We start from the raw sequence: 25,675 nt of genomic DNA on the forward strand, positions 1-25,675 counted from the left end.
GTGAAGATTTGAAATTTGACCAATATGATAGGAATGGACAGTCCATACCAATACAGTACATAAGGACGGTCTGTACTGACCATGCTACAGCAGCCATCCAGACTGCAAAGCGTATATCTTCTTTGGTGTGCCATTCTGACTGCCAGCCAACCAGACCAGCTGTATGAACAAGCTTTGTACAATTACATTTATAAGTAGTATTTTAACTCTAGCGAGCCAGCCGTTTAGACAGATGACATGGCTGACCAGCCATGCCAACCATTCCACAGTGGTACTGGCTGTACTGCAAAGCATACACCATCTTTGTTATGCTGTTCTAACTGCAGATTCACTGGTCCAAGCATTTGAATGAGTATCAATTTTCAGGAATCTGTTATCTCCAACTGGCAGGATGGCCAACCAATGAGCCAGAGCAACCATTCATAGTAAATTCATAGCAAACTGGTATCACTGATGAAACCATCTGACCAAGCCAAACTGGCTGTGTTGGACCAGCATTGCATAATATGATAACTACCAGTGTGCAACACAAACACACACTTTTACTTGGCTACTTTTAATTTAGACCCAGCTACTTCATTTAAAAAAAAAAATGTATCCCCCAAGCCCCGCTACCTACTTTGGCAAGTTAACCTGCAACTGTATGCTGATGATGCTTCATTATTTCCTGTTGATGAAGGTGATGAAATGGAATTGCTGGTACAATCTGATCCAACAATAGAACAGGTGGAATTTAGTGTACATAATTTTTTTTTCTGATTTGGAATGCCATCCTACACCTTCAATCCATTCTATCTACAATGTCAAATGACTTGATTGATGTAGACAACAATGTCAAATCTCATCATTCATAATCTGGCCACAATGGTTAAAGATTGCAAAAATTATCAGGCATCTCTTGGAGCATTTATGATCCCAGAAACTCAGGAGCTTCTTTATGGTGAGTCAGATGCATACAACTTTTTCACCCCACCAGTAAAATATCGCATATATATTTTCTCCACACGTTGCTTGTGTTGATGTTGATAAAATGCACAAACAGGTTTTCATCACCTCATCAGAGTTAGTCTGAAACATTGTGTTGACTTCCTTCCTACTTGACTTTGCACATCTGACAATTTTTTTGCCTATCTGAAAAAGGCCACTTACAATCATTGCTTATTTTCCTATATGCTCCTTCCCTTTCAGTTTTCCATTTATGATAGGGAATTGAATTGAAGATGTGAGAAAGCAAGATACACAAGATTTGCCATTTGCCCTTTATCTTTCAGCACAGTCTACTATATCAGCACAACCCTTTTAAGGAACATACATGAGAAGAGGTGATTGTCACCAGAAAATTCACAGTGATGGTTCTCAGGAATGACAGGTCATGTGGTCCTATTTTCACAAGTTTGCAGGAAGGAGTGAGAGGAACAGTTTCTCTTTCCCCATATCCTTCTGTCAATCGTCAGTGATACACCAAATACTTTTTTGTTAGATTTGAACCAACCATTTATGCAAATGATCTGTGATCCAAACCATGTCAGAGGGTCTCAGATTTTATTTGCCAAACCTCTCCATTTTCATCATCCTACCTTCATGAAGGTGCTCCCAAGCGATTCCATGATGAGGATGTTTTTGCACAAGAAAATTTAGTTTCTTTTCTTGCAAAAGGTGATTTAGATAGTGCAGCAGTGATGGCGACTTTCTTGCATGACGTAACCACAAAAAACATTTGGTAAGTTTGATTTTGGGTTCATGATATGAGCATCATTACTTCCCTCATTGTGTAGTGAATAATCAGTATAGAGAAGTCGGACCTTTTCCCTTCACAATATATTGGTCTATCTAGGTATAGAACTCTTAACACGTTTCTCCCATACTCATAAAAAAGAAGTTAATGCTTCGGACAAGGAATGCGGCAAGACGTTGAAGTTGTACCTTCAAGAAGATGTTACACCAAATTCATATTCCAGTTCAGGACATCTTTTGCAGAGAAGGTTAATTCACAATTCATGGTGTATAATAATTTTGAGAAGTTAGACCTAACTGACAGCTCCTCATTTTGTCCAGCTAGATAAGAATTCTTAACTCATGTAAACTGGGCATCTTTCTGACAAATGCATCAAAAGTATAGCTCATGTTTCTGAGAAAGCATCAAGTAATACATTCTTTAGAGAGGTTTTTTCTATTAGCTCTGCAATCTAGCGCTATACAGGTGTACTTGTTACAATGGCTATGGCACCTATAATGGTCAGTGTCATATGGATTCTTTAAGAGAAGGCTTTTCATATGAACTTCTTGGAAATGAAAGCCATTCTCAATACCTTCCACATGTGTGTAGAACATATCCATGACAACATGAACATTATGATAATGAAGAGTTTAGAGGTGGTGATGTACTTTCTTTTAACAGTAGTTGAGTGTCTTCATGGGTACTTTCAATATCAGGTAATTTTCAAGTCTAACACATTCCAGGCTGACACATTGCCCTGGCTGAATCATGATCAAGGGAGGACAACTGTTTCATACAGAATTGTCTGATGCTTGTTATTTCTTCTTTATTTCTCCCTGACCCAAGAAGCATGGGCCTTACATGTTATTTCAATCATTTGGGAGGTAATGTGGTGATGCATCTCTCCTCCATCAGTTTTGATTATGAAGATAATTAAGAAATGAGTGGCACAGGCTGCAGTAGCTCTGATTTTGCCACTAAGATGAAATATCCTGTATCATTGATCTGCTTGATTTAGTGACAGACGTACCAAGATGAGTCATAGTGACCTCCACACTGCTCAAGCAGTTGAGATCGCCACTATTCAATCCATGCCCAGAAACCCCTTCACTCCTGGCTACTTTCAGGGATGTCCAGATTGAAAAGGAGTTCGGAACTTCAGTCTTGAAGTGGATGTGAAGATCCTGTACTTTGAGGATGTATAGTGGGAGATCATGTGTTGGCAATGACTGGTATCACATGCATGTTGTCACAAAACTCTTAGCACTCATTATCTCATTGCAGACTTTAAACCCTGTTATGATAAATGATACCGTTTGATAATATCAGTCAAGTTCAGACATCATGGATGAGACAATTAAGTAATTTCTGACTTAAGTTAAATTTTGACATATCCAGACCACACTCACTCCCAATGGAATCTCTCCTAGGTTTTGACATGGCCAAACTCATCTAAGTCTGTGCCATCATCTTCCCCCTCACTGAATCACTGAAGCAGCTATCATACGTCACTTGCAGTTTATGATAACACTAACTTCAACATGCAGAGTGAATGAGCTATGTATGGTATCCACAGATAAAAACTACATCCAGTTCCAATTTGATGGTTCATTTGTTCTAATGACACAACAGAATCCTTTCTAAGAACAGCTTGCTGTCACTATTTAACTAGCAAGAACTGTTCGTTCCCTCTTCTCCATCAATCTGTAGAGAGAAATAAAACTGCATGACCTTGCATGTACCCTCAGATATTATCTGAGATGTACAGAAAATATCACCATTGACTGTAAAAGAGTATTCCTATTGCAAAACATAACCCCACAAGTGCAGTCAGGTTGGATAAAGTCGGGTTATTAAATCAGTACTCATGCCTCTCAGAGGATCAGGTACACTAAGGAAGGTTTCAACTCATGAAATAGGATTGGCTTCCATCAGCCTGGCCTGAACATAATGTCTAAAAGAGGCAGCTTACTGGCATGCCCAGTTTTTCTTCTAGAGATGCCATTTGCTTCAAATTGCTAAGGAGAGAACTGAATCACATTAGGCTAGTGGTAGCTGCACAGACTGTGACCACTTCCCATTCATGAAAGCACAATGTTTGACTTGAATTTGCCACTTTCACAGGATTCACTTAGGAACCTTTTGATGGTGAGACAATAATCAAGTGTGGAATCAAAAATGGATCTCCTGTGCACATGTATATACCAGTTGTCTCTTGTTGTGCTGAACTAACATAGGGAGAAATTAATACTTTTAGTAGAGCAGCCATGGTCCTAGTGGGTGACACAAGTAGATGTATAATGATCAGCTTTTTCTCATCTTATCTATTCTCTTAATCTTATGTGATCAGGAAAGGTATTTGCTGGTGTAAGCCAATTTTTTAGTAAATTATTTTTCTCGCATAATACTTATCTGATCACATCACAGATAATCCTTCTCACCCCTCCCCTCAATACGAGCATCCTTTAAGCTGCTGCTCAAGTTTGAAAACATGTTGAACTGGATATATTGAAAGCCACCTGGTGGGTATAAGGGAAGTTAACCTGTAAGAGTTACTATATAGACAGATGTTTATTCTGTCTTCCTAGGAGAGCTGGATTCAGAGGTAGCAAATAACATTATCCTAGTATAATGTGATGAGGTAAGTATTATAGGAGAAATATGATTTTCTAAACAGTTTGCTTTCTTTGATATCTGATTTTACTCCATACATAAAATGCAAAAAATGATTATTTCAGTTGTCTGAATAGGGTTCAGTTGTGGTTCAGGTCCAGAAAAGCTGAATTTCTGAACTCCTGGATGGAGTTTGATTTTGAAATGGGGAGGGGGAGCCATTGTATAGTTTGCATACACTGCAAGCACCATATCAGTAGTAGCCATTCTGGCATGTAAGACATCCATCGACTAGCAATACCACCCAGTGTGTTTGCCATTCCCTCACAGCAATGCAGATGCAGAAAAATAATTTTCTGTGCTGAGAAAAATCAACAAGATCTTATAGAAGTTAGAATATCCAGTCTCTGTTGGGTGCCAAGATGAACACAAATGACAATTGTATTACCTTTAAAACCTTCTCCCAACAACCTTTTTAGAGCAACAAAGACTACATCAAATTAAGATAATATTCCACTGTCCAATGAATTTTAAGGACAGACCTTTGGTGTGTGTGTGTGTATATATACATATATACATACATATATATATATATATATATATATATATATATATATATATATATATATATATATATATATATATATATATATATATATATATAAAAACTGTCACACTGCAGACATTGTAGTGATATGACTGAAAAATTGTTAAAAATCCAAATCACACACATACACATTGCTCAACCTTTTTACTTTGGGGTGAAGATCACATATTTTAAAGCAATGCTTTTAATGTGTCACTGAGACTGGTGGCTTCATCTGCCGAGTAGGAGAATCAGTCTGATAACTGATACGTAGCAGATGAATATTGATAACAAAAATCTTCAGTACTTTTATTGGAAGGAAATCGAGCTCTTCAGTTTTCTCTTTTCTCAACTTGATGTGTATCACAATACATCACTGTCTGGTCTTGCTGTATAGATGTATTGTCACATTAAATATGTATTGCTATATTCCAGGAATAGTATAAATATCAATGCAGTATACTGTCTCTGTAAATATTGTGATGTTGATATGTATCACAGAATTGTCATACCTCAGAAAAAAAGAGATTTGTAGTTAGTAACATCTAAGTGTACTTTAACTCTTAATGTTTAGTATGAAATCAATGATCCATAACTGTTTCAAGGTGGCTTGTAGAAACTGAAGGAGGATTAATGTTTTACTTATGGTTATTTTGCTCTCTGACACGTAAATAGAACAACCATCTCTTCATCCATCTAATAGACATTCAATCTTATATACATGTTTCTGATTTCTGTCTCTCTTTGTTTTATCCAGCAATCTGTTCAGATCGCCCTGCTTCTGACTGCTCTGTTTTGTGTCCCGTGTATGCTGTTCATCAAGCCTTTTGTACTTCGGGCCCAGAACAATGCTAAACTGAGGGTAAGGACTGATAATATTCAAGAGCTGAGTATCTAGTTACTGCTTTTCATTATATATGTGTGCCATATTTTATATGGAATTGCATTTGTCTATCCCTTCATACAGACATACAAACAAAGATATATGTACATAAGTCACCAATGCTGTAGATTGAGTTGGTTTAGGGTACACCCCAACCTTACAGCCACCTCTAAACTTAACAAATTTCCATATCGTCAGGATCATATTGGGACTGAAGTACACCACATGTCCCTTGACAACTTGGCCTAAGTACAACATGGCCTAATAGATTGAAACTAAATATGAGGCTTAACTTACAGATGGCCAAAGTTTAATTTGAGTACTGTATATTTTTCCTATTGATAGATTCTCATCATACTTGGTATATATCATGATGAAGCTAAGATGATTCATTCTTTGGTACACACCCTGGATTCTCGGATCTTTGGATCAAGGTCAAAATCATAGGAACTTCGTGTTGAGTTTTTTTCATTTGCTATTTCCTAAACCCCTTGATGGATTTTGTCTATACGTTTGATGGGTTATTATGAAGCTATGACAAATTTATTATGCAACATGCTTGTGCAAATGTTTGACCTTGGAATAAAGGTCAAATGTTTTACAGCAGTGTTTTGACTGGAGGCTTGATATTCTTTTTCTTTTTTTCTTCATAGTTTTAGCTCACTTGGCCAAAGGCCAAGGAAGCTTGTTGTCTGGAACTGCATCAGTCATCCATCATGGGTGTACATCCATCCTTGAATACTTGTAAACTCTCTTGAGGCTTAATTTCTGATCAGATTTGGTATCATTAGAACCTTGGATATATTCAGATATAGAACATCTATGCATCAGATTGGTGGTGTTTGTGAACACTCTAGAATTATCACCACTTATATTAAACCAATTAATTGTTATTGCATCCTAATGTAGTTCCTGAGTAAGTCATTAATATTTTTCTCCATGCAATAGATTTCTGTGAATGAATGAACTCAGCCCATCCCTATAGCTCCCCTTGCCACTGCTCAGTGGCTATGTATCCAGATGTTTTTAGTTTAAGCATTTGCTCAGTATGACTGGGTTCGTATGTTCATTAACCCTTTACCTCACATACTTGGTTGCTGTGTAGTCAGTTGATATACATGTACATGTACCAATATCGCACAGTGCAGTGTACTATAAATAGAACACCTGTTACCTATTTGACTTGATACACATAAGCCTGCCTATTAAATGTATAGCAGTGTAGTATATATTAAATTCAACATGAATTTAACCATTTTACCTTTTTTTTGGTACACATCTATTATCTATTGAAGATTTATGAGTAAAATCTGATGATAGTTTTTTTATGTGCTTTAATATCTTGCCTGAATAATTCACCATCAAGCCAGTGAAGCCTTGTTACCAACCATAGCTGACATTTCTCACCCTTGAAATCTACTGGTTCTTTGTCCACATCATTAAATCATATGAATTTGATACATTATCAAAATTATTGTTGCTTACATCAAATTCAGAGCCTCTATCTGACTTATTGAAGCTTTCATAGTCATAATTCTAATTATCCAAAGTAAAGAAAGTACTGAACAAAATCTGCAGCCTCAGTTTTGGAGAGGGAGGAATCCCACCTAGTTCCTTTAAATAGCAGATGATTACATTTAGACCTTAAACAGCAACCATACGATCAGACATAATGATCATTTACCTCATTGACTGCAGTATCTTATGGGGTTTTTCCCTGAAGGTGACAGCATTAAAACCAGCTCAAAATGGCTGATGTTTATAGTAGGCATCCAAACATGCTCCATGCAGATGGTGCAGATGTGTGAAGACATGCTTCCATGCAAATCAGGTTGATGCATCAACTAGTGCTTTCATGAGAAAGGGGTAGAGGTGTCAAAAGGAGCTTAAATGAAGTTAAGTGTTAAGGGTCATTGAAAGTCATTGAGGAATGAACACCTTGTTTGAAGGCCTTGAAAGCCATTGATTTTTCACCTAGCCCATTGAAAGTTCTTCAGTTTTAGAGATTTTGCTTCAAAATAAAATATGATGGAAAATATTGTATTTGAGTAATTTGATTTACATTATGTGAGAATTTGATTTTTCCTTCATCTGCTAGCTGTTTCTACCAGTATCAAAATCCAGGGGAAGTAATCAGTCATTGTGTGTAGCATCCCTTTCACATGTTGTAATTAAAGCATATACACTCTTTCACTTCACCACATGTTTCTGAGGTAAGCAAGGATGGTTCGTTAGCAACAGCCTTTTAACAAGTGATCAATGCAAATTGCCAGGAAAGCACACATTCAGCAATAATTTGCTGCTAGACAAAAGACTTCATTAAGTGGCTTGGGGGCCCCGATTGGCCGAGTGGTCTAAAGTGCTCGCCGTTACTGCCATCTCACCTCTGTCTGCGTGAGTTCGAGTCCAGCCTCGGCTAACGTTGATACGTGAGAAAGCCTGCCTGTAGCTTCTCGTGGGTCGGTGGTTCTTCCCGGGGTTTTCCAGGGTTCTTCCTCCACCAATTATACTGGCCGCCATGTATAGCCTATCTTGTGCCGAAAATGGCGTTAAACCGTACAACAACAACAACATCATTAAGTGGCTGAGAAAGGATACAATCTTGAAACACAGAACACTTGGAGAAAAAAAACTATGCCACAGATCAGGCAGCCATTCCATGTCTGTGCAGTGATTGGGTATCTGGCTAATCAGTTTGTTCATTTCACCACACATTCTACTCAGATGGTTCCTGAGCCACCATCCAGCCAGCTGCCATCCAGCACACACCCTGGCTTTCACCAAAAAGACAAACCATTAGACTTGCCTGGCCACCAGTCCAACTGGCAGGTCAGTTTTTAATGGCATATCTACTAGGGACACAATAGGCCACTCACATGGACAATGACACCCTGTCATCCATGCTGTTGGGTGTTTGTTATATGGACTTGGGTGCATTACTGGGAGAGGACAACCCCAGTGTGAGTACAGGGACAGACCAAAGATTTTCATACAAATATCCGACAATGGAGCAGATGGAGTTTAGTTTCAAAGCAGCTGTGGGGGAAATGTATCATGTTTGGACAATTTCCAGTCTGAAAAGATCCTGAAAACTCCAAGGCTTGATTCTGCAAACGCTAGCTATCATGTCATGCTGGTATCAGACTTACTTAGTGATGTTTTGCACCTTGAACAAAAACATTGCTAGACTTAACATGACAATCCTGCTGTTTCATAAGGTGGATAGGGATATTTTTCATGACACCTCAAAGCTCGTGCAAAAACATGATCACAGCATCATCAGTATTAGATTTGCATCATTAGCAATTTTTCAGGATGCTGAAAATTAAATTATGACAATGCATGGGAATCAAAAGCCCAGATTGTCATGGTTATCAGTGTACTATACAATGGCTTACGTGGCTAATATCTTGATGGCATTAGGTAATTAGATCCGGTATGAGATATCTGCATTGAAGCCACATTATTTCTTCATATTTTGCTCTACACCTTTCAGTATGTTGTTGCTGTTCAGTTTTAGAATAGATTTTGTGCAAAATCAGGCAGCAAAGAACTGCCTCTGATGTTTGCCTTGTTACCTGCACTTGCATTTTGGCAGATTAAGTCTCATCCTCAACAGAGACAGTTGGTAGCAAAATGATATGAGATCAAGCATTACATTTGAATAATGTATCATTAGGTCTTGCTTCTGTTGATTTCTTTTCATTTTGACCCAAAATTAGTCTGGGCTTGTTAATTAATTCATTAAGGCACAGACTGTATGAGGACTTGCCCAAAATTAGTCTGGGCTTGTAATTAATTCATTAGGGCACAGATTATGTGAGGACTTGCCCAAATTGAGAAGTGATCTAAAATATTTATATCAGATCTTGGTATTTGTCATTATACATTTTTCATCAACTTAAGGTCTGTGTATCAAGATGGTGTCAGTAGTGACATCCATATAGATCAGATGCATTTTGATTTCATAAGTACCTTTTAATAATAAATATAAATCATTCTTGATATATTCTGACGCATCAGCAAGCTTTTAGATAACATTTAGTTAAATTGATTCTTTTATATTTTTCAGAGACAAGCTCAGCTTCATGCAGTGTCCCAGACATCGTTGGTTCATGATGAACAAGATCCTGGTATTGATGTATGTATAAAATTGTAATATCTTTGCGACTTAAATGTGAAAACAGTATCCACCCAGATATTCACATCTTTGTTTTAGTCTCAAATAGTATTGTCACTAATTTATCAGAATAACCCATTCCATGAATCTTTGTCGTGAAGTATTATTTTTAGAAAGGGTTTGTATGGTATGGTGTGGTATTGACTGAGACGGGGAATGATAACCAGAGTCCACCATGCCCTACTAACAGATACAAAACAGTCTATTAAACACAGGGCAAGATATAAGGTGCTGTTCACTGTACTCTTGTGGGAAGTTTATGAATTTGTGAACGAATCTGCAATTATCTAATGCTGATTTATTTATTTTGATGATGTAACATAGGATATATAAAGTAATAGGCAGTTGAAGCCCTGGAAATTCTGCCTTGTCACTGTACAAGTCCTTCTCATGAGTTATGTACGTAAGGTAAGATTTCAGGGTAAATGCAGAAAAAGGACCTGGTATGCAACTCTATGGTGCAACATTTTCAGCAAAACAACATTTACTTTTTTTTTCGAGTATGCTTTACATGTCTATGCACAAATCAACAATGTGAGTACGAAAGACAGAAAGTTAAGAATATTTATCATGGATGGATTGAGGCTTAGATTCTTGATAAGTGTTTCTTTCTTTCTTTCCAACTCTGATGTATATGGAAAACCAAATAGATTTTGTTGAAATGTCCAGAAAAAATTACACCACAATATACCACAATATCTACACCATAGCAATTTTGAGAGTACCATGATGCAGTAATTATGAACAACATTCTGCAGAAACATGGCAAGTAAACCAGCATGGCTTCAAAACATGTTTTGCTGCATTCATTGTGGTTTAAATTAACAGCAAAGATTATTTTCAGGATGTTTTTACATATTGGCAAGCACCTGCAAATGTTTGATAATTAATATTGCATTGATAGTTTTTCAATTTAACCTTCTGTTTCCACCCATGTTTCCACTGTATGCCAACACATGTGAATTTAGAAAATGATGCTGAATAAAGGGCTGATAACGGAACAGACTCAACAGAGGCTATTCTTGGTGAAAGCAGGCTAAATAACAGCTTATAGTTGTCAGAGGTTATTTTCTTCACTCCAGATATATGTAAAATAGCCAGACTTCCTGCATATATTTTCATAGCTATAAATGGAGTTAATATGGCAGTGCAGGATGTAAATTAAGAAAGGAACTTTGGATTTCCTGCTCTCTTTTAGAAGTAGGAAAGCTTTTTAGCAGCTTTGAAATTCTCAGCATCAATTGTTTGAAAATGAATGGTTCTTACAGGGGAGGGAAGATTATCAATGGATTTTGTATTGTTGTGGGTGGGGTTTGTGTGGGTGTTAAAAAAGAACAGAAAGACCATTGTAGATGATCCTCATTTTGGAATATGGAAGTAAAGTTCAGTAGCAGTATGAATTCCACAATGGTTTCATATATTGGTGTGGCAAATGTAAGGATAGTTTTATTTCTACTGTAGAAACAAAGAGATTTAATACAGCAGCTTATCATGCAAGTTACTAATGTTCAAAGGCATTTATGGAAAAGAACAACAGCTTTTCTGTTTACTAATTTTCCTACTTATCTTAATCTCTTATTACTATATATTATGAGACTAGATACTTACTTGTGGTCTTTCTTTTGAAACTCTCCCATCCCATGGAGCATTTGTGATGATCTTTTTCCATTATCTATCCATAAAAAAAGTTAGCAATTTGTTGTCAATCTTGCACGCAGGCTATATTTTGGTATCAGTTTCTAACAATAATATTTTTACCATTTCTGGGGATAAGTGCTGTTTCAAGAATGTAGCCATTTCTTATTGTTATCAAGCTGATTGTCAACTTGTTAAGGCTCCTTAAGGCTATAATATCAACTTTTACAATGAATCATAAATCTTAATTACTATAGCACTTTAGGAAGCTATCAAAATTTTTTAACTTGCTGGGCCAATGAACAAATATGGCATGGCCCTGATTCTGTTGTGTGTCATTCTTTGGCTCTCCAGCCATCAGTACTTGTTTGCCGAATACTCTAGAGGCCATAATGCTGAATGGGTTTTGTCCAGACTTATTATGTAATCTTTTATCATCAAGGTCCCAGATGAGTTCTTTTGTAAGCATGGTTAATGAGGTGAGCTTGTATCTGATTGGCCAAGCTTGTTACCACTTCGGATGCATTATTTCTGATTAGAAATGCATCATGGTATGTAGGCTTATATTATTTTGATGGTTCTTATGGAATTTCAAGAGATTTGAATCTAGTATTTTGATCTTGAAACTGTCATGAATCAGTTTGTAAACCAGACCTACTTAATCAAAGGTTCAAGTTAAGGTCAGAGCGTTCTTTTGTACTTCACTGAGCTGATGAAAATACTGACTTTTACACATGCAGTTAAATTTTGACAAGCTCTTTATTTAGTTGTTTCTTAGTGAACGGGTTGATAATCAGCACTTGTGGCAATTCCAGGGTTAAAGATCTACACTCAGGATTTCATTTCTAATGGTTTGTGAGCATGATGATACAGGCAGTTATGAATAGATTTGTATCAAATCTAGTTTCTTCATGTACCTGGAGAATACAGTGCACGATGATAGTTTGGTATTACCAAATTTGGTATGTTTGAGTTTATTAAGAACATCTGGAATTGTTTCAACACTGCAGTTAAAAAGAATAAAAGGAGGGAAGAAACAAACTTCTTGAATTCCTGCACATTGTTTTTTGCCAGTAGAGTGTCATTCTCTTCAAGGGTCTCTTGTCTTTATATTACCCTGAATATAGGTATATAATGTGTAATATTCTTTTCTCTTTTTCTCGTTTATTTCAATTTTTATCTTAATTTCTTTTAGTGTCTTTTTAACTCAATTCTTGTAATCTAAACCATCACACTTTATAATATTCTTGTTTAACCCGATTCATTGTAATTTAATGCAAAACCTTCCATTGCTTGTACAGAGCTTTTGCCATGGAGTTTACTTGGCAAAGGTTCTTCTTTCAATGAATCATATGATAGCCATGTCCTTTTAGTGAACAAGTTGTTGATTTCAGTTTACCAAGAAGTTGGCTATTTCTAAATCTTGCAATTAATTATTGCATATTTTTGTGTTATAGTTTTTTATATGAATTCACTATCATTCATTGTCCAGAAATACTTGATGGAGTTTTATGCATGCTGGTCCTTGAAAATAATATCATGATATAAGAGCTGAAGTTTGACTTTGGAATCATGTTATGGATCAGTTTTATTTGATTACTTGATGGTCAGTGCAGTAATATATATATATAGATAGATTTCGGACATATATCAGATGACCATAAGACCTAATCGAATCCATAAATAACATATCACTGTTATTTTACCTTAGATTGATTTTATTGATTTTGCATGGCTATTTCTCCCTTTATAGTAAATCTCTTTCTATATGGAACAACTCTGTTGTATGCAAGTCTTGACTATTTGCACATGCTTTTTTTCTCTAATGTCCACACAAATCCACAATACAAGCACTAGTAGAGTGATAATACTGTAATGTTCCACGTGTCTTACATGTTTGTTGCATGCCCTTTTTGACAATTTTGCTATCTCCATCTGTGGGTACTTTGACTGCTTCAGTCGAGACGAGTGCGGCGGCAGGCTGGGGACTCTGCATCTTCTAAGCCAGAACACAGTCCAGCCAAGCCCTCTCACTCTGCTATAGAGTTAAATGTCTCGGTAAGTTTTTCATTTAGCTAGCTAGCTAGCTAATTATCGAGGACATAGCCTTGCTCCATATCCAGGATGACATACTAACACTTCTGGTTGTAGTTCTTGCTTAATTTTAGGTATTGGTGATGGTTCTCCTAACATCTTTTCAGTTGACGTTCACTTTAAGACAAAATGTGATCCACCCATAGAGCTTAACTTGCAAACAATAAGTTACCACTCTTTCTTTCAGACACTTGAAGAATCTGTTTTTCCATGGGCTGTAAGATGCACATCATTTTATATGATCCGATGGCAAAATATATTTTGAGCCAGACTGGCATTCAGATATAGTTAAATTCAGTCTATCAAAAATCCAGTTATTTAGTAAGTGAGAAAAAATTACTTTGCTGGAGAAGTAAATAAATAAGTTTAAATTACAAAGAAGTCTCTTTGATTGAAAAGCAGTTTGGATTTGACACCAGTATATTCATGCAAAATTACTGCATTACTGTAACCCTGATCAAGAACATTCTTACCTTGCATGAGCTTTCTCCTGTGAGGGGATTTTAATAGCTGGAGTGATTTGGGGTTTACATCCCTTAGCTACATCAACTACTGGAGTGATTCACAACAATTGGTTTATCTCCCACAATGTGCAATACTTTGTCAGGAAATTCATGAAAGGATATTTTCATGAGAGGAATCTAGAATGCATGCAAAACTTGGGATGCCAATTGAAATATTCTCTTCTCTATTTTTGTATCATGTTTCAGAAATCAAAAAATGGCGATTTGACACATGCATCACTTTTTCTTTTGATACTTCTTTGAAGATTTGGCACCACTATTTTTCACAAAGTAGAGCAGTATTTTACAGAATCTGTGTGAAGGGTATCAACACATGAAGCATACTGTGATTAAAATTATTTTTTGTGAATTTTTTTTTAAAAAATATTTTTTTATGGGTACTTAAAATGAAGGATATACACCTGACAGAACTGTCACTTAATGCAAATGTGTTTTATGTGGAATTTTAAATTTGTGGTTTTGTAGCAGCCAATAAATTTATAAAAAGTGATACACCATGAATAAAAGTGAATCAACATAGTATATTATCTAAACTCTATATCTAGACTACTCTGGTGGCTTAGTGGTTAGAGTGTCTGTCTCAGATGTAGGAGGTCGTGGATTTGAACTAAACTATGCACTTTCCCATGGATGTAACTTTCCTGTACAAAAAAAATAATACCAAAACTTCATTTCTAGGCAATTTTTCATAGATAATAACAATAGAGAAATGGACGGGTCCAGTCACTTTTTTGAAAACTTTTTAACTGGCACATACATTGAACAGGTAAATGTTTCATCTGTATCCCATATCGCTGTTCTGCATAATAAAATGTTCCTCAAAGATTTATAGACAAATCATAGCACATTGCATGGGAGAGATGCAGCAGGAGATCAGAAGTAGGTCGATTGAAATCCAATATGTTATCATTGCTATCCCCTGGATTTCAATAAATGCCATCTTTGTTGCTTGCTTCATCTTTGCTATTAGCCCTTGGATGTAAAAACAATATCATTTTCTGTCATGAGCAGATTGTGTTAAAGCTTCTGGTACCAGTATTGTTCTTTCTTACCATCTTTAATATGACTTGTATAATAGTGGTTATGTGTCAGAGATTTGTGTTTAGAAAATTTTAGTTGAATTATTGTGACTGTAAATGCTCTTCATGAAATGGCCTTCACATGCTACTCTTTTCTAATTCAGTTGTGCTTAATCCTAAATACAGTGAAACTTTGTTAATCTGAACTCATTTACCTGAGTATTTTAGGATACAAAAAACTACTATTGGGCACAGATTTATGCCACTACCAGCATTCTTTGAACCAATTCCTTGTTGATTTGATTGAAAGAAGTGGGGGCCAAAATTTCTTCATTAACAGGGTTCACTTATACTAGTAATTGAAATGTGCATTTAAATTGGGTGTAGATTCATGAGAACAAAGGTACACAACCTTCCTGATGTCATCAAGAAGGATAATGAAAGATGTGAATTTGACATAGTATCTTATATTATTATCTTGCTTCATTCAGCAGTTGAACTATCACAGTAAGCCAGAGATCATTAGAGCTTCTTGTAGATGCCTGTGACTTTTTATGCACCTCAGTGAATCTGGAAGGATCTTTAAGTGTTCTCTTATTTAAGCCATGTATCAATCAAGTTAAGATTTGTGTTAAGGTCGCAGTGGAAGGTCTTTTGTGTTCTATAAAAACATTTCTAAGTATGTGTTAGGCATAAATGTAAGGCAGGTGAGCTCAGCATTGCTTGATGGGAAAAAATTATTTCTGCTATATTTTTATGATAACATTGTCTGATAGTATAATGGGAGGGAGGAATAAGGTGTATGATAGCATTGTCTGATAGTATAATGGGAGGGAGGCATAAGGTGTATGTTGACATTTTCTGATAGTATAATGGGAGGGAGGCATAAGGTGTATGTTAACATTGTCTGATAGTATAATGGGAGGGAGGAATAAGGTGTATGATAGCATTGTCTGATAGTATAATGGGAGGGAGGCATAAGGTGTATGTTGACATTTTCTGATAGTATAATGGGAGGGAGGTATAAGGTGTATGTTGACATTTTCTGATAGTATAATGGGAGGGAGGCATAAGGTGTATGTTAACATTGTCTGATAGTATAATGGGAGGGAGGAATAAGGTGTATGATAGCATTGTCTGATAGTATAATGGGAGGGAGGCATAAGGTGTATGTTGACATTTTCTGATAGTATAATGGGAGGGAGGCATAAGGTGTATGTTGACATTTTCTGATAGTATAATGGGAGGGAGGCATAAGGTGTATGTTGACATTGTCTGATAGTATAATGGGAGGGAGGCATAAGGTGTATGTTGACATTGTCTGATAGTATAATGGGAGGGAGGCATAAGGTGTATGTTGACATTTTCTGATAGTATAATGGGAGGGAGGCATAAGGTGTATGTTAACATTGTCTGATAGTATAATGGGAGGGAGGTATAAGGTGTATGTTGACATTTTCTGATAGTATAATGGGAGGGAGGTATAAGGTGTATGTTGACATTGTCTGATAGTATAATGGGAGGGAGGTATAAGGTGTATGTTGACATTTTCTGATAGTATAATGGGAGGGAGGTATAAGGTGTATGTTGACATTTTCTGATAGTATAATGGGAGGGAGGCATAAGGTGTATGTTGACATTGTCTGATAGTATAATGGGAGGGAGGTATAAGATGTATGTTGACATTGTCTGATAGTATAATGGGAGGGAGGTATAAGGTGTATGTTGACATTGTCTGATAGTATAATGGGAGGGAGGCATAAGGTGTATGTTGACATTGTCTGATAGTATAATGGGAGGGAGGTATAAGGTGTATGTTGACATTGTCTGATAGTATAATGGGAGGGAGGCATAAGGTGTATGTTGACATTGTCTGATAGTATAATGGGAGGGAGGCATAAGGTGTATGTTGACATTGTCTGATAGTATAATGGGAGGGAGGTATAAGGTGTATGTTGACATTTTCTGATAGTATAATGGGAGGGAGGTATAAGGTGTATGTTGACATTGTCTGATAGTATAATGGGAGGGAGGCATAAGGTGTATGTTGACATTGTCTGATAGTATAATGGGAGGGAGGCATAAGGTGTATGTTAACATTGTCTGATAGTATAATGGGAGGGAGGCATAAGGTGTATGTTAACATTGTCTGATAGTATAATGGGAGGGAGGCATAAGGTGTATGTTGACATTGTCTGATAGTATAATGGGAGGGAGGTATAAGGTGTATGTTAACATTGTCTGATAGTATAATGGGAGGGAGGCATAAGGTGTATGTTGACATTTTCTGGTAGTATAATGGGAGGGAGGTATAAGGTGTATGTTGACATTGTCTGATAGTATAATGGGAGGGAGGTATAAGGTGTATGTTGACATTGTCTGATAGTATAATGGGAGGGAGGTATAAGGTGTATGTTGACATTGTCTGATAGTATAATGGGAGGGAGGCATAAGGTGTATGTTGACATTGTCTGATAGTATAATGGGAGGGAGGTATAAGGTGTATGTTGACATTGTCTGATAGTATAATGGGAGGGAGGCATAAGGTGTATGTTGACATTGTCTGATAGTATAATGGGAGGGAGGCATAAGGTGTATGTTGACATTGTCTGATAGTATAATGGGAGGGAGGTATAAGGTGTATGTTGACATTGTCTGATAGTATAATGGGAGGGAGGTATAAGGTGTATGTTGACATTTTCTGATAGTATAATGGGAGGGAGGTATAAGGTGTATGTTGACATTTTCTGATAGTATAATGGGAGGGAGGTATAAGGTGTATGTTGACATTTTCTGATAGTATAATGGGAGGGAGGTATAAGGTGTATGTTGACATTGTCTGATAGTATAATGGGAGGGAGGTATAAGGTGTATGTTGACATTGTCTGATAGTATAATGGGAGGGAGGCATAAGGTGTATGTTGACATTGTCTGATAGTATAATGGGAGGGAGGTATAAGGTGTATGTTGACATTGTCTGATAGTATAATGGGAGGGAGGCATAAGGTGTATGTTGACATTGTCTGATAGTATAATGGGAGGGAGGCATAAGGTGTATGTTGACATTGTCTGATAGTATAATGGGAGGGAGGTATAAGGTGTATGTTGACATTGTCTGATAGTATAATGGGAGGGAGGCATAAGGTGTATGTTGACATTGTCTGATAGTATAATGGGAGGGAGGCATAAGGTGTATGTTGACATTGTCTGATAGTATAATGGGAGGGAGGTATAAGGTGTATGTTAACATTGATAGTATAATGGGAGGGAGGCATAAGGTGTATGTTGACATTGTCTGATAGTATAATGGGAGGGAGGTATAAGGTGTATGTTGACATTGTCTGATAGTATAATGGGAGGGAGGCATAAGGTGTATGTTGACATTGTCTGATAGTATAATGGGAGGGAGGCATAAGGTGTATGTTGACATTTTCTGATAGTATAATGGGAGGGAGGCATAAGGTGTATGTTGACATTTTCTGATAGTATAATGGGAGGGAGGCATAAGGTGTATGTTGACATTGTCTGATAGTATAATGGGAGGGAGGTATAAGGTGTATGTTGACATTGTCTGATAGTATAATGGGAGGGAGGCATAAGGTGTATGTTGACATTGTCTGATAGTATAATGGGAGGGAGGTATAAGGTGTATGTTGACATTGTCTGATAGTATAATGGGAGGGAGGCATAAGGTGTATGTTGACATTGTCTGATAGTATAATGGGAGGGAGGTATAAGGTGTATGTTGACATTGTCTGATAGTATAATGGGAGGGAGGCATAAGGTGTATGTTGACATTTTCTGGTAGTATAATGGGAGGGAGGTATAAGGTGTATGTTGACATTGTCTGATAGTATAATGGGAGGGAGGTATAAGGTGTATGTTGACATTTTCTGATAGTATAATGGGAGGGAGGTATAAGGTGTATGTTGACATTTTCTGATAGTATAATGGGAGGGAGGTATAAGGTGTATGTTGACATTGTCTGATAGTATAATGGGAGGGAGGTATAAGGTGTATGTTGACATTGTCTGATAGTATAATGGGAGGGAGGCATAAGGTGTATGTTGACATTGTCTGATAGTATAATGGGAGGGAGGCATAAGGTGTATGTTGACATTGTCTGATAGTATAATGGGAGGGAGGTATAAGGTGTATGTTGACATTGTCTGATAGTATAATGGGAGGGAGGCATAAGGTGTATGTTGACATTGTCTGATAGTATAATGGGAGGGAGGCATAAGGTGTATGTTGACATTGTCTGATAGTATAATGGGAGGGGGGCATAAGGTGTATGTTGACATTGTCTGATAGTATAATGGGAGGGAGGTATAAGGTGTATGTTGACATTGTCTGATAGTATAATGGGAGGGAGGCATAAGGTGTATGTTGACATTGTCTGATAGTATAATGGGAGGGAGGCATAAGGTGTATGTTGACATTTTCTGATAGTATAATGGGAGGGAGGCATAAGGTGTATGTTGACATTGTCTGATAGTATAATGGGAGGGAGGCATAAGGTGTATGTTGACATTGTCTGATAGTATAATGGGAGGGAGGTATAAGGTGTATGTTGACATTTTCTGATAGTATAATGGGAGGGAGGCATAAGGTGTATGTTGACATTGTCTGATAGTATAATGGGAGGGAGGCATAAGGTGTATGTTGACATTGTCTGATAGTACAATGGGAGGGAGGCATAAGGTGTATGTTGACATTTTCTGATAGTATAATGGGAGGGAGGTATAAGGTGTATGTTAACATTTTCTGATAGTATAATGGGAGGGAGGCATAAGGTGTATGTTGACATTGTCTGATAATATAATGGGAGGGAGGCATAAGGTGTATGTTGACATTGTCTGATAGTATAATGGGAGGGAGGTATAAGGTGTATGTTGACATTGTCTGATAGTATAATGGGAGGGAGGCATAAGGTGTATGTTGACATTGTCTGATAGTATAATGGGAGGGAGGCATAAGGTGTATGTTGACATTGTCTGATAGTATAATGGGAGGGAGGCATAAGGTGTATGTTGACATTGTCTGATAGTATAATGGGAGGGAGGCATAAGGTGTATGTTGACATTGTCTGATAGTATAATGGGAGGGAGGTATAAGGTGTATGTTGACATTTTCTGATAGTATAATGGGAGGGAGGCATAAGGTGTATGTTGACATTGTCTGATAGTATAATGGGAGGGAGGCATAAGGTGTATGTTGACATTGTCTGATAGTATAATGGGAGGGAGGCATAAGGTGTATGTTGACATTGTCTGATAGTATAATGGGAGGGAGGCATAAGGTGTATGTTGACATTGTCTGATAGTATAATGGGAGGGAAGCATAAGGTGTATGTTGACATTGTCTGATAGTATAATGGGAGGGAGGCATAAGGTGTATGTTGACATTGTCTGATAGTATAATGGGAGGGAGGTATAAGGTGTATGTTGACATTTTCTGATAGTATAATGGGAGGGAGGTATAAGGTGTATGTTGACATTGTCTGATAGTATAATGGGAGGGAGGCATAAGGTGTATGTTGACATTTTCTGATAGTATAATGGGAGGGAGGCATAAGGTGTATGTTGACATTTTCTGATAGTATAATGGGAGGGAGGCATAAGGTGTATGTTGACATTTTCTGATAGTATAATGGGAGGGAGGCATAAGGTGTATGTTGACATTGTCTGATAGTATAATGGGAGGGAGGCATAAGGTGTATGTTGACATTGTCTGATAGTATAATGGGAGGGAGGCATAAGGTGTATGTTGACATTTTCTGATAGTATAATGGGAGGGAGGCATAAGGTGTATGTTGACATTTTCTGATAGTATAATGGGAGGGAGGCATAAGGTGTATGTTGACATTGTCTGATAGTATAATGGGAGGGAGGCATAAGGTGTATGTTGACATTTTCTGATAGTATAATGGGAGGGAGGCATAAGGTGTATGTTGACATTTTCTGATAGTATAATGGGAGGGAGGCATAAGGTGTATGTTGACATTGTCTGATAGTATAATGGGAGGGAGGCATAAGGTGTATGTTGACATTTTCTGATAGTATAATGGGAGGGAGGCATAAGGTGTATGTTGACATTTTCTGATAGTATAATGGGAGGGAGGCATAAGGTGTATGTTGACATTGTCTGATAGTATAATGGGAGGGAGGCATAAGGTGTATGTTGACATTGTCTGATAGTATAATGGGAGGGAGGCATAAGGTGTATGTTGACATTTTCTGATAGTATAATGGGAGGGAGGTATAAGGTGTATGTTAACATTGTCTGATAGTATAATGGGAGGGAGGCATAAGGTGTATGTTGACATTGTCTGATAGTATAATGGGAGGGAGGCATAAGGTGTATGTTGACATTGTCTGATAGTATAATGGGAGGGAGGCATAAGGTGTATGTTGACATTGTCTGATAGTATAATGGGAGGGAGGCATAAGGTGTATGTTGACATTTTCTGATAGTATAATGGGAGGGAGGTATAAGGTGTATGTTGACATTGTCTGATAGTATAATGGGAGGGAGGCATAAGGTGTATGTTGACATTGTCTGATAGTATAATGGGAGGGAGGCATAAGGTGTATGTTGACATTGTCTGATAGTATAATGGGAGGGAGGCATAAGGTGTATGTTGACATTGTCTGATAGTATAATGGGAGGGAGGTATAAGGTGTATGTTGACATTGTCTGATAATGTGAATGGAGGAAGACATAAGGTGGCCATCCATATGTCTGTCCCAAATCTGTTTTAGTTAAACAGAAACTGCTACAGGTAGACGAATGAAATGTATATATGCATGTGTGGATGACATTATTAGTTTTTTTTATGACAGTCTGGATATTTTTAAATTTGCAGTGAGGTTATTTTTGGAGGTGGGGGTGGTATTAGTTATAGACTTGCTCAGTTTTTTTTTTATAAAACCTTGATAGAGAATTGTGCATAAGGTACTGTGCCTTGGCTGATTACATTTTGTAAGAATCTGTTTATGCATATATTTAGTGATGATATTTATTTATAGATGAGCTCATTAGATTTTCATGCCATTTAAGTAACATTTGTTTCATGTATTTGTTGTTTGGCATCTTTTAGAATTAGTGTAGTGCTGACCTTGCTAGCACAGATACTTAGAACCTGCTTGACCTAGGCAAATACATTTTGTAGTTCTTTTACCAGTATTTGCATATTTAGATGACCCTATTCAATTTTGTAGGTCCTGTACAAACATTTACATGTTCAGATTATCTGATTAAATTGTGATGCAGTATAAATGAGTTTTGATAAGATTTTCACATATTTTTTTAACTTTGATTTTGACATTGCACAGGGGCATAATGTTAAAGTTTATTCTTTGTGTGGGAGTTATAAAAGAAAGGTGCATTAAGATACATCCACTTGGTTGTAATCCAACTTCCACACAATAAATAAAATTTGTTCTCATGTCCACTAATATACCAGATTAATTTCTTCCACACAATAAATTAAATTTGTTCTCATGTCCCCAAATATGCCAGATTAATTTAAAATGATAATTACAGGTCTCAGTTTTCTTCTTAATCCACAGAATGACCAGGTAAAATTAAAGATAAATGTACCTTATCTGTTTCTTTCATTACTTCTGAGTAGAGTGATTCAGACATGTGCCAATTTTGTAAAAAAAAAGTGCCCCACTTGCATACCTTCTGAAATTTTCTATTTTCATATTCAGCAACTTATGTAAATCAATTTCTTTCTTTCTTTTTTACAACTGTTGTTTATTGTTTGTTTTTTGATCCCAAAGTCAAAAGAGTACATGTTTATTTTTTGTTCTCTGACACATGAATGTTAAAATCACATGCTTCCAAACAAGCTACAGATGTACTGATCTCCTGTGATATTCTTCATACCTGATAGAAAACTGTTAATAATTCACAGTTCAGTCTCCTTGCCAAAGAGAACTGGATTCTTACCAAGTTAGTTTATACCAAAAACTTTTTTTATTGTAAGCTTTTTCACATTTCTTTATATTTGCCAATTTATACACTTGTACACTCAGTTAATTATTAGTATTGATGACAGGATTTTAGAATTTGGTTTGTACCACTTTCTGACATCATGAGTACACATGCATTGACATGGCTTGTTCATGAAAGATACATTTTTAAATCAAGACAACAAAAATTTGTCAAATACTACGTAGAGAAAGATCCATTGGAATGGCAGACTGTGTTGGGTTAAGTAGTGCATTTGTTAGAGTTGACGACTTGATGTACATGATGACATCAATTTAGAAGAATGAAAAATAGTTTAAAAAAAGAAGCTCATTTGGATTTTGAGGAATGTTCAGTGAATTTTTTGTGTGTGTGTGTCTATGTAAACTTAAGGCATTCATCATAAAAATATGTTTTCTTCCATTCTGCAAAACATAGGTTCATAATTATATACAATAATTCCCACCTACTTAAAGTTTGTAACACATTTTAAAGCTGATTTAAGTTTCTGTTGATAAAAATCTATTCTTAGGATGCAAGAGCTTGCTTTATCATCTGTTGTAATTGTGGTATATTCCTTGTGTCAGGATCTAAATAATGCTTATGTAACAATGTGAATAAATAGGCATAAGACTGATTATACTACTTGTATTTTCACACTAAGTATGAATTGTTTTTCATTCTTCATCTTTTGATACCTTTTGAACTTTAACACAGGCAATCATATTTTGGAGATATACTATTAAATTGGCTTTAAGTTCTTTATATTATTGTTTAATTTTATAACTGTTACCTTAGTAACCAGGCTGTTTGGTATAAATTTCAATGTTAGACTGACATACCTTTTTCTATTTTAAATGTTTAAGACCATGTGAATATATTATAGAAAAATATAAGTAGAATATACAGCTAAAACTTTACTGACTTTGAAATGTGTTCAGTCTCAACACTTCATTTAAAATGAAACACCTTGTATGCCTATATCTGGTGGGACTTGGACAGTCTAAGCCAAATAGTTAGAAAATCTTGGCTTTCTCAACAATTAAAAAAAATTCAAAGCAGACTAATTTGGCAAGAACATAGTAAGCAGACTAATTTGGCAAGAATGTAGTAAGCTCAGTATTAATGAAAACTGAAAAACATCTAATTTTGTCGTGATTTTTACTAATTCTAGGCAGGATTTGGTTGCCTTGGTAACCAACAATTTCATGCTGAAATAAAGTGTATTCAATTCCCATCCAGTGTCCACAACAAATGTCCTATAAACAAAATTATTATTGCACCAGAAGTAAACTCAAAAAAGATGCTGAATTTCAGACTTCAGGGATAAATCTGATGCCAATTAGACAGTTGTGTAGTAAAGGGTCAAAAGTATGCCACTGTGACACGTATTTCACATTTCACTGAATTTGATTCAGTTTGATGTTTCTTTTGTTCATGCTTTATTCATTAAACAATGTATTTATATAAATCTCACTACTAAACCCATACCATCAAAGATCACTTTGACCTATATTTCACATTTTACAGGCTTAGTTGAAGTTTTTGTACATGTCATGTTGACTACATAGAATTTTGGTGTGCTATGTACATCTTATCTTTATAGAATCAAGAAACTTTGGGATGTATCTTGAAATGCACATCTCATTTCAGGTCATTATGGCCAGTATTTTATGCCCATATTTTAAGTTAAATGTTTGATATTCCTTTCTCAGAGACTGTTCATCCTGGAATGATGTGTCTCTATTACTACTGTGTACTTGCAACAAAGGAGGCTCGTCATGACCTACATTACTGCCTTTGGTTATTTTTTAGCATTTAGCTCATGACCACATGAAATTTGCTTGTTATACACATACTATCCAAACTAGAATCATGACACCTAATGAATGGATGCATCTTTACAAGTTCTGCATTCTTTTTGCCAAAAGAGGTCTCTGTGACACGTTTCTTGCATCAGTGACCTTGTTCAGATTTTGTGTTGAAAGTTCATTTATTGGGTGTTACATATGTTCCAATAATGATTCTTGAAAATTGGATGCATCTCTTCAATTACCTAAACCTTAAAACTAAGGTCACACTGACCTACATTTTATGATACACTAGCAGAGGTTAAGTATTTTTGTTTTTGATCAAGTGGATTTATCTGTACTAGACCTACATAGATCCCAGTAAACTCAGAAGTCCCCTTCTGACCAGCGCAGTTGGAAGTAGAAAGAAGTACTTTTTTCAGTAGTAAACTTTCCATGTTGAATGACTATTTATTGAAATATGAAATGTTACCTTCAGCATGTTAACAATGTATTATACATGTAAAGGAACATAAGAATTAGGTGAGTGGACTGCATGCTGCATGTTTTTCATGTGATGCCTCACCTATAGTGGTTATAGACCATTTAATTTTCGGTGAGGGAGAGGCAGGGTTTTCTTTTTTTTTAAATTAT

At 36.4% G+C, this 25,675-nt stretch overlaps 1 protein-coding gene across 2 annotated transcripts in view; it reads left to right on the plus strand.

Moving 5' to 3' along the window:
* Nucleotides 1-25,675, plus strand: part of LOC149803563 (V-type proton ATPase 116 kDa subunit a 1-like) — a 121,771-nt gene that overhangs the window by 75,210 nt on the left and 20,886 nt on the right. The window contains exons 18-20 of one of the 2 annotated variants that reach the window (XM_089953294.1): nucleotides 5,674-5,778; nucleotides 9,872-9,940; nucleotides 13,574-13,672. In XM_089953294.1, coding sequence (XP_089809420.1) covers nucleotides 5,674-5,778; nucleotides 9,872-9,940; nucleotides 13,574-13,672 — 273 coding nt within the window. The remainder of the gene's footprint in view (nucleotides 1-5,673; nucleotides 5,779-9,871; nucleotides 9,941-13,573; nucleotides 13,673-25,675) is intronic. The other variant, XM_089953296.1, reaches the window with a different exon arrangement.

Source organism: Sinohyriopsis cumingii, chromosome 3 (assembly GCF_028554795.1).
Source record: "Sinohyriopsis cumingii isolate HCF-2022 chromosome 3, ASM2855479v2, whole genome shotgun sequence".
NCBI classification, from domain to species: Eukaryota; Metazoa; Mollusca; class Bivalvia; order Unionida; family Unionidae; genus Sinohyriopsis; species Sinohyriopsis cumingii.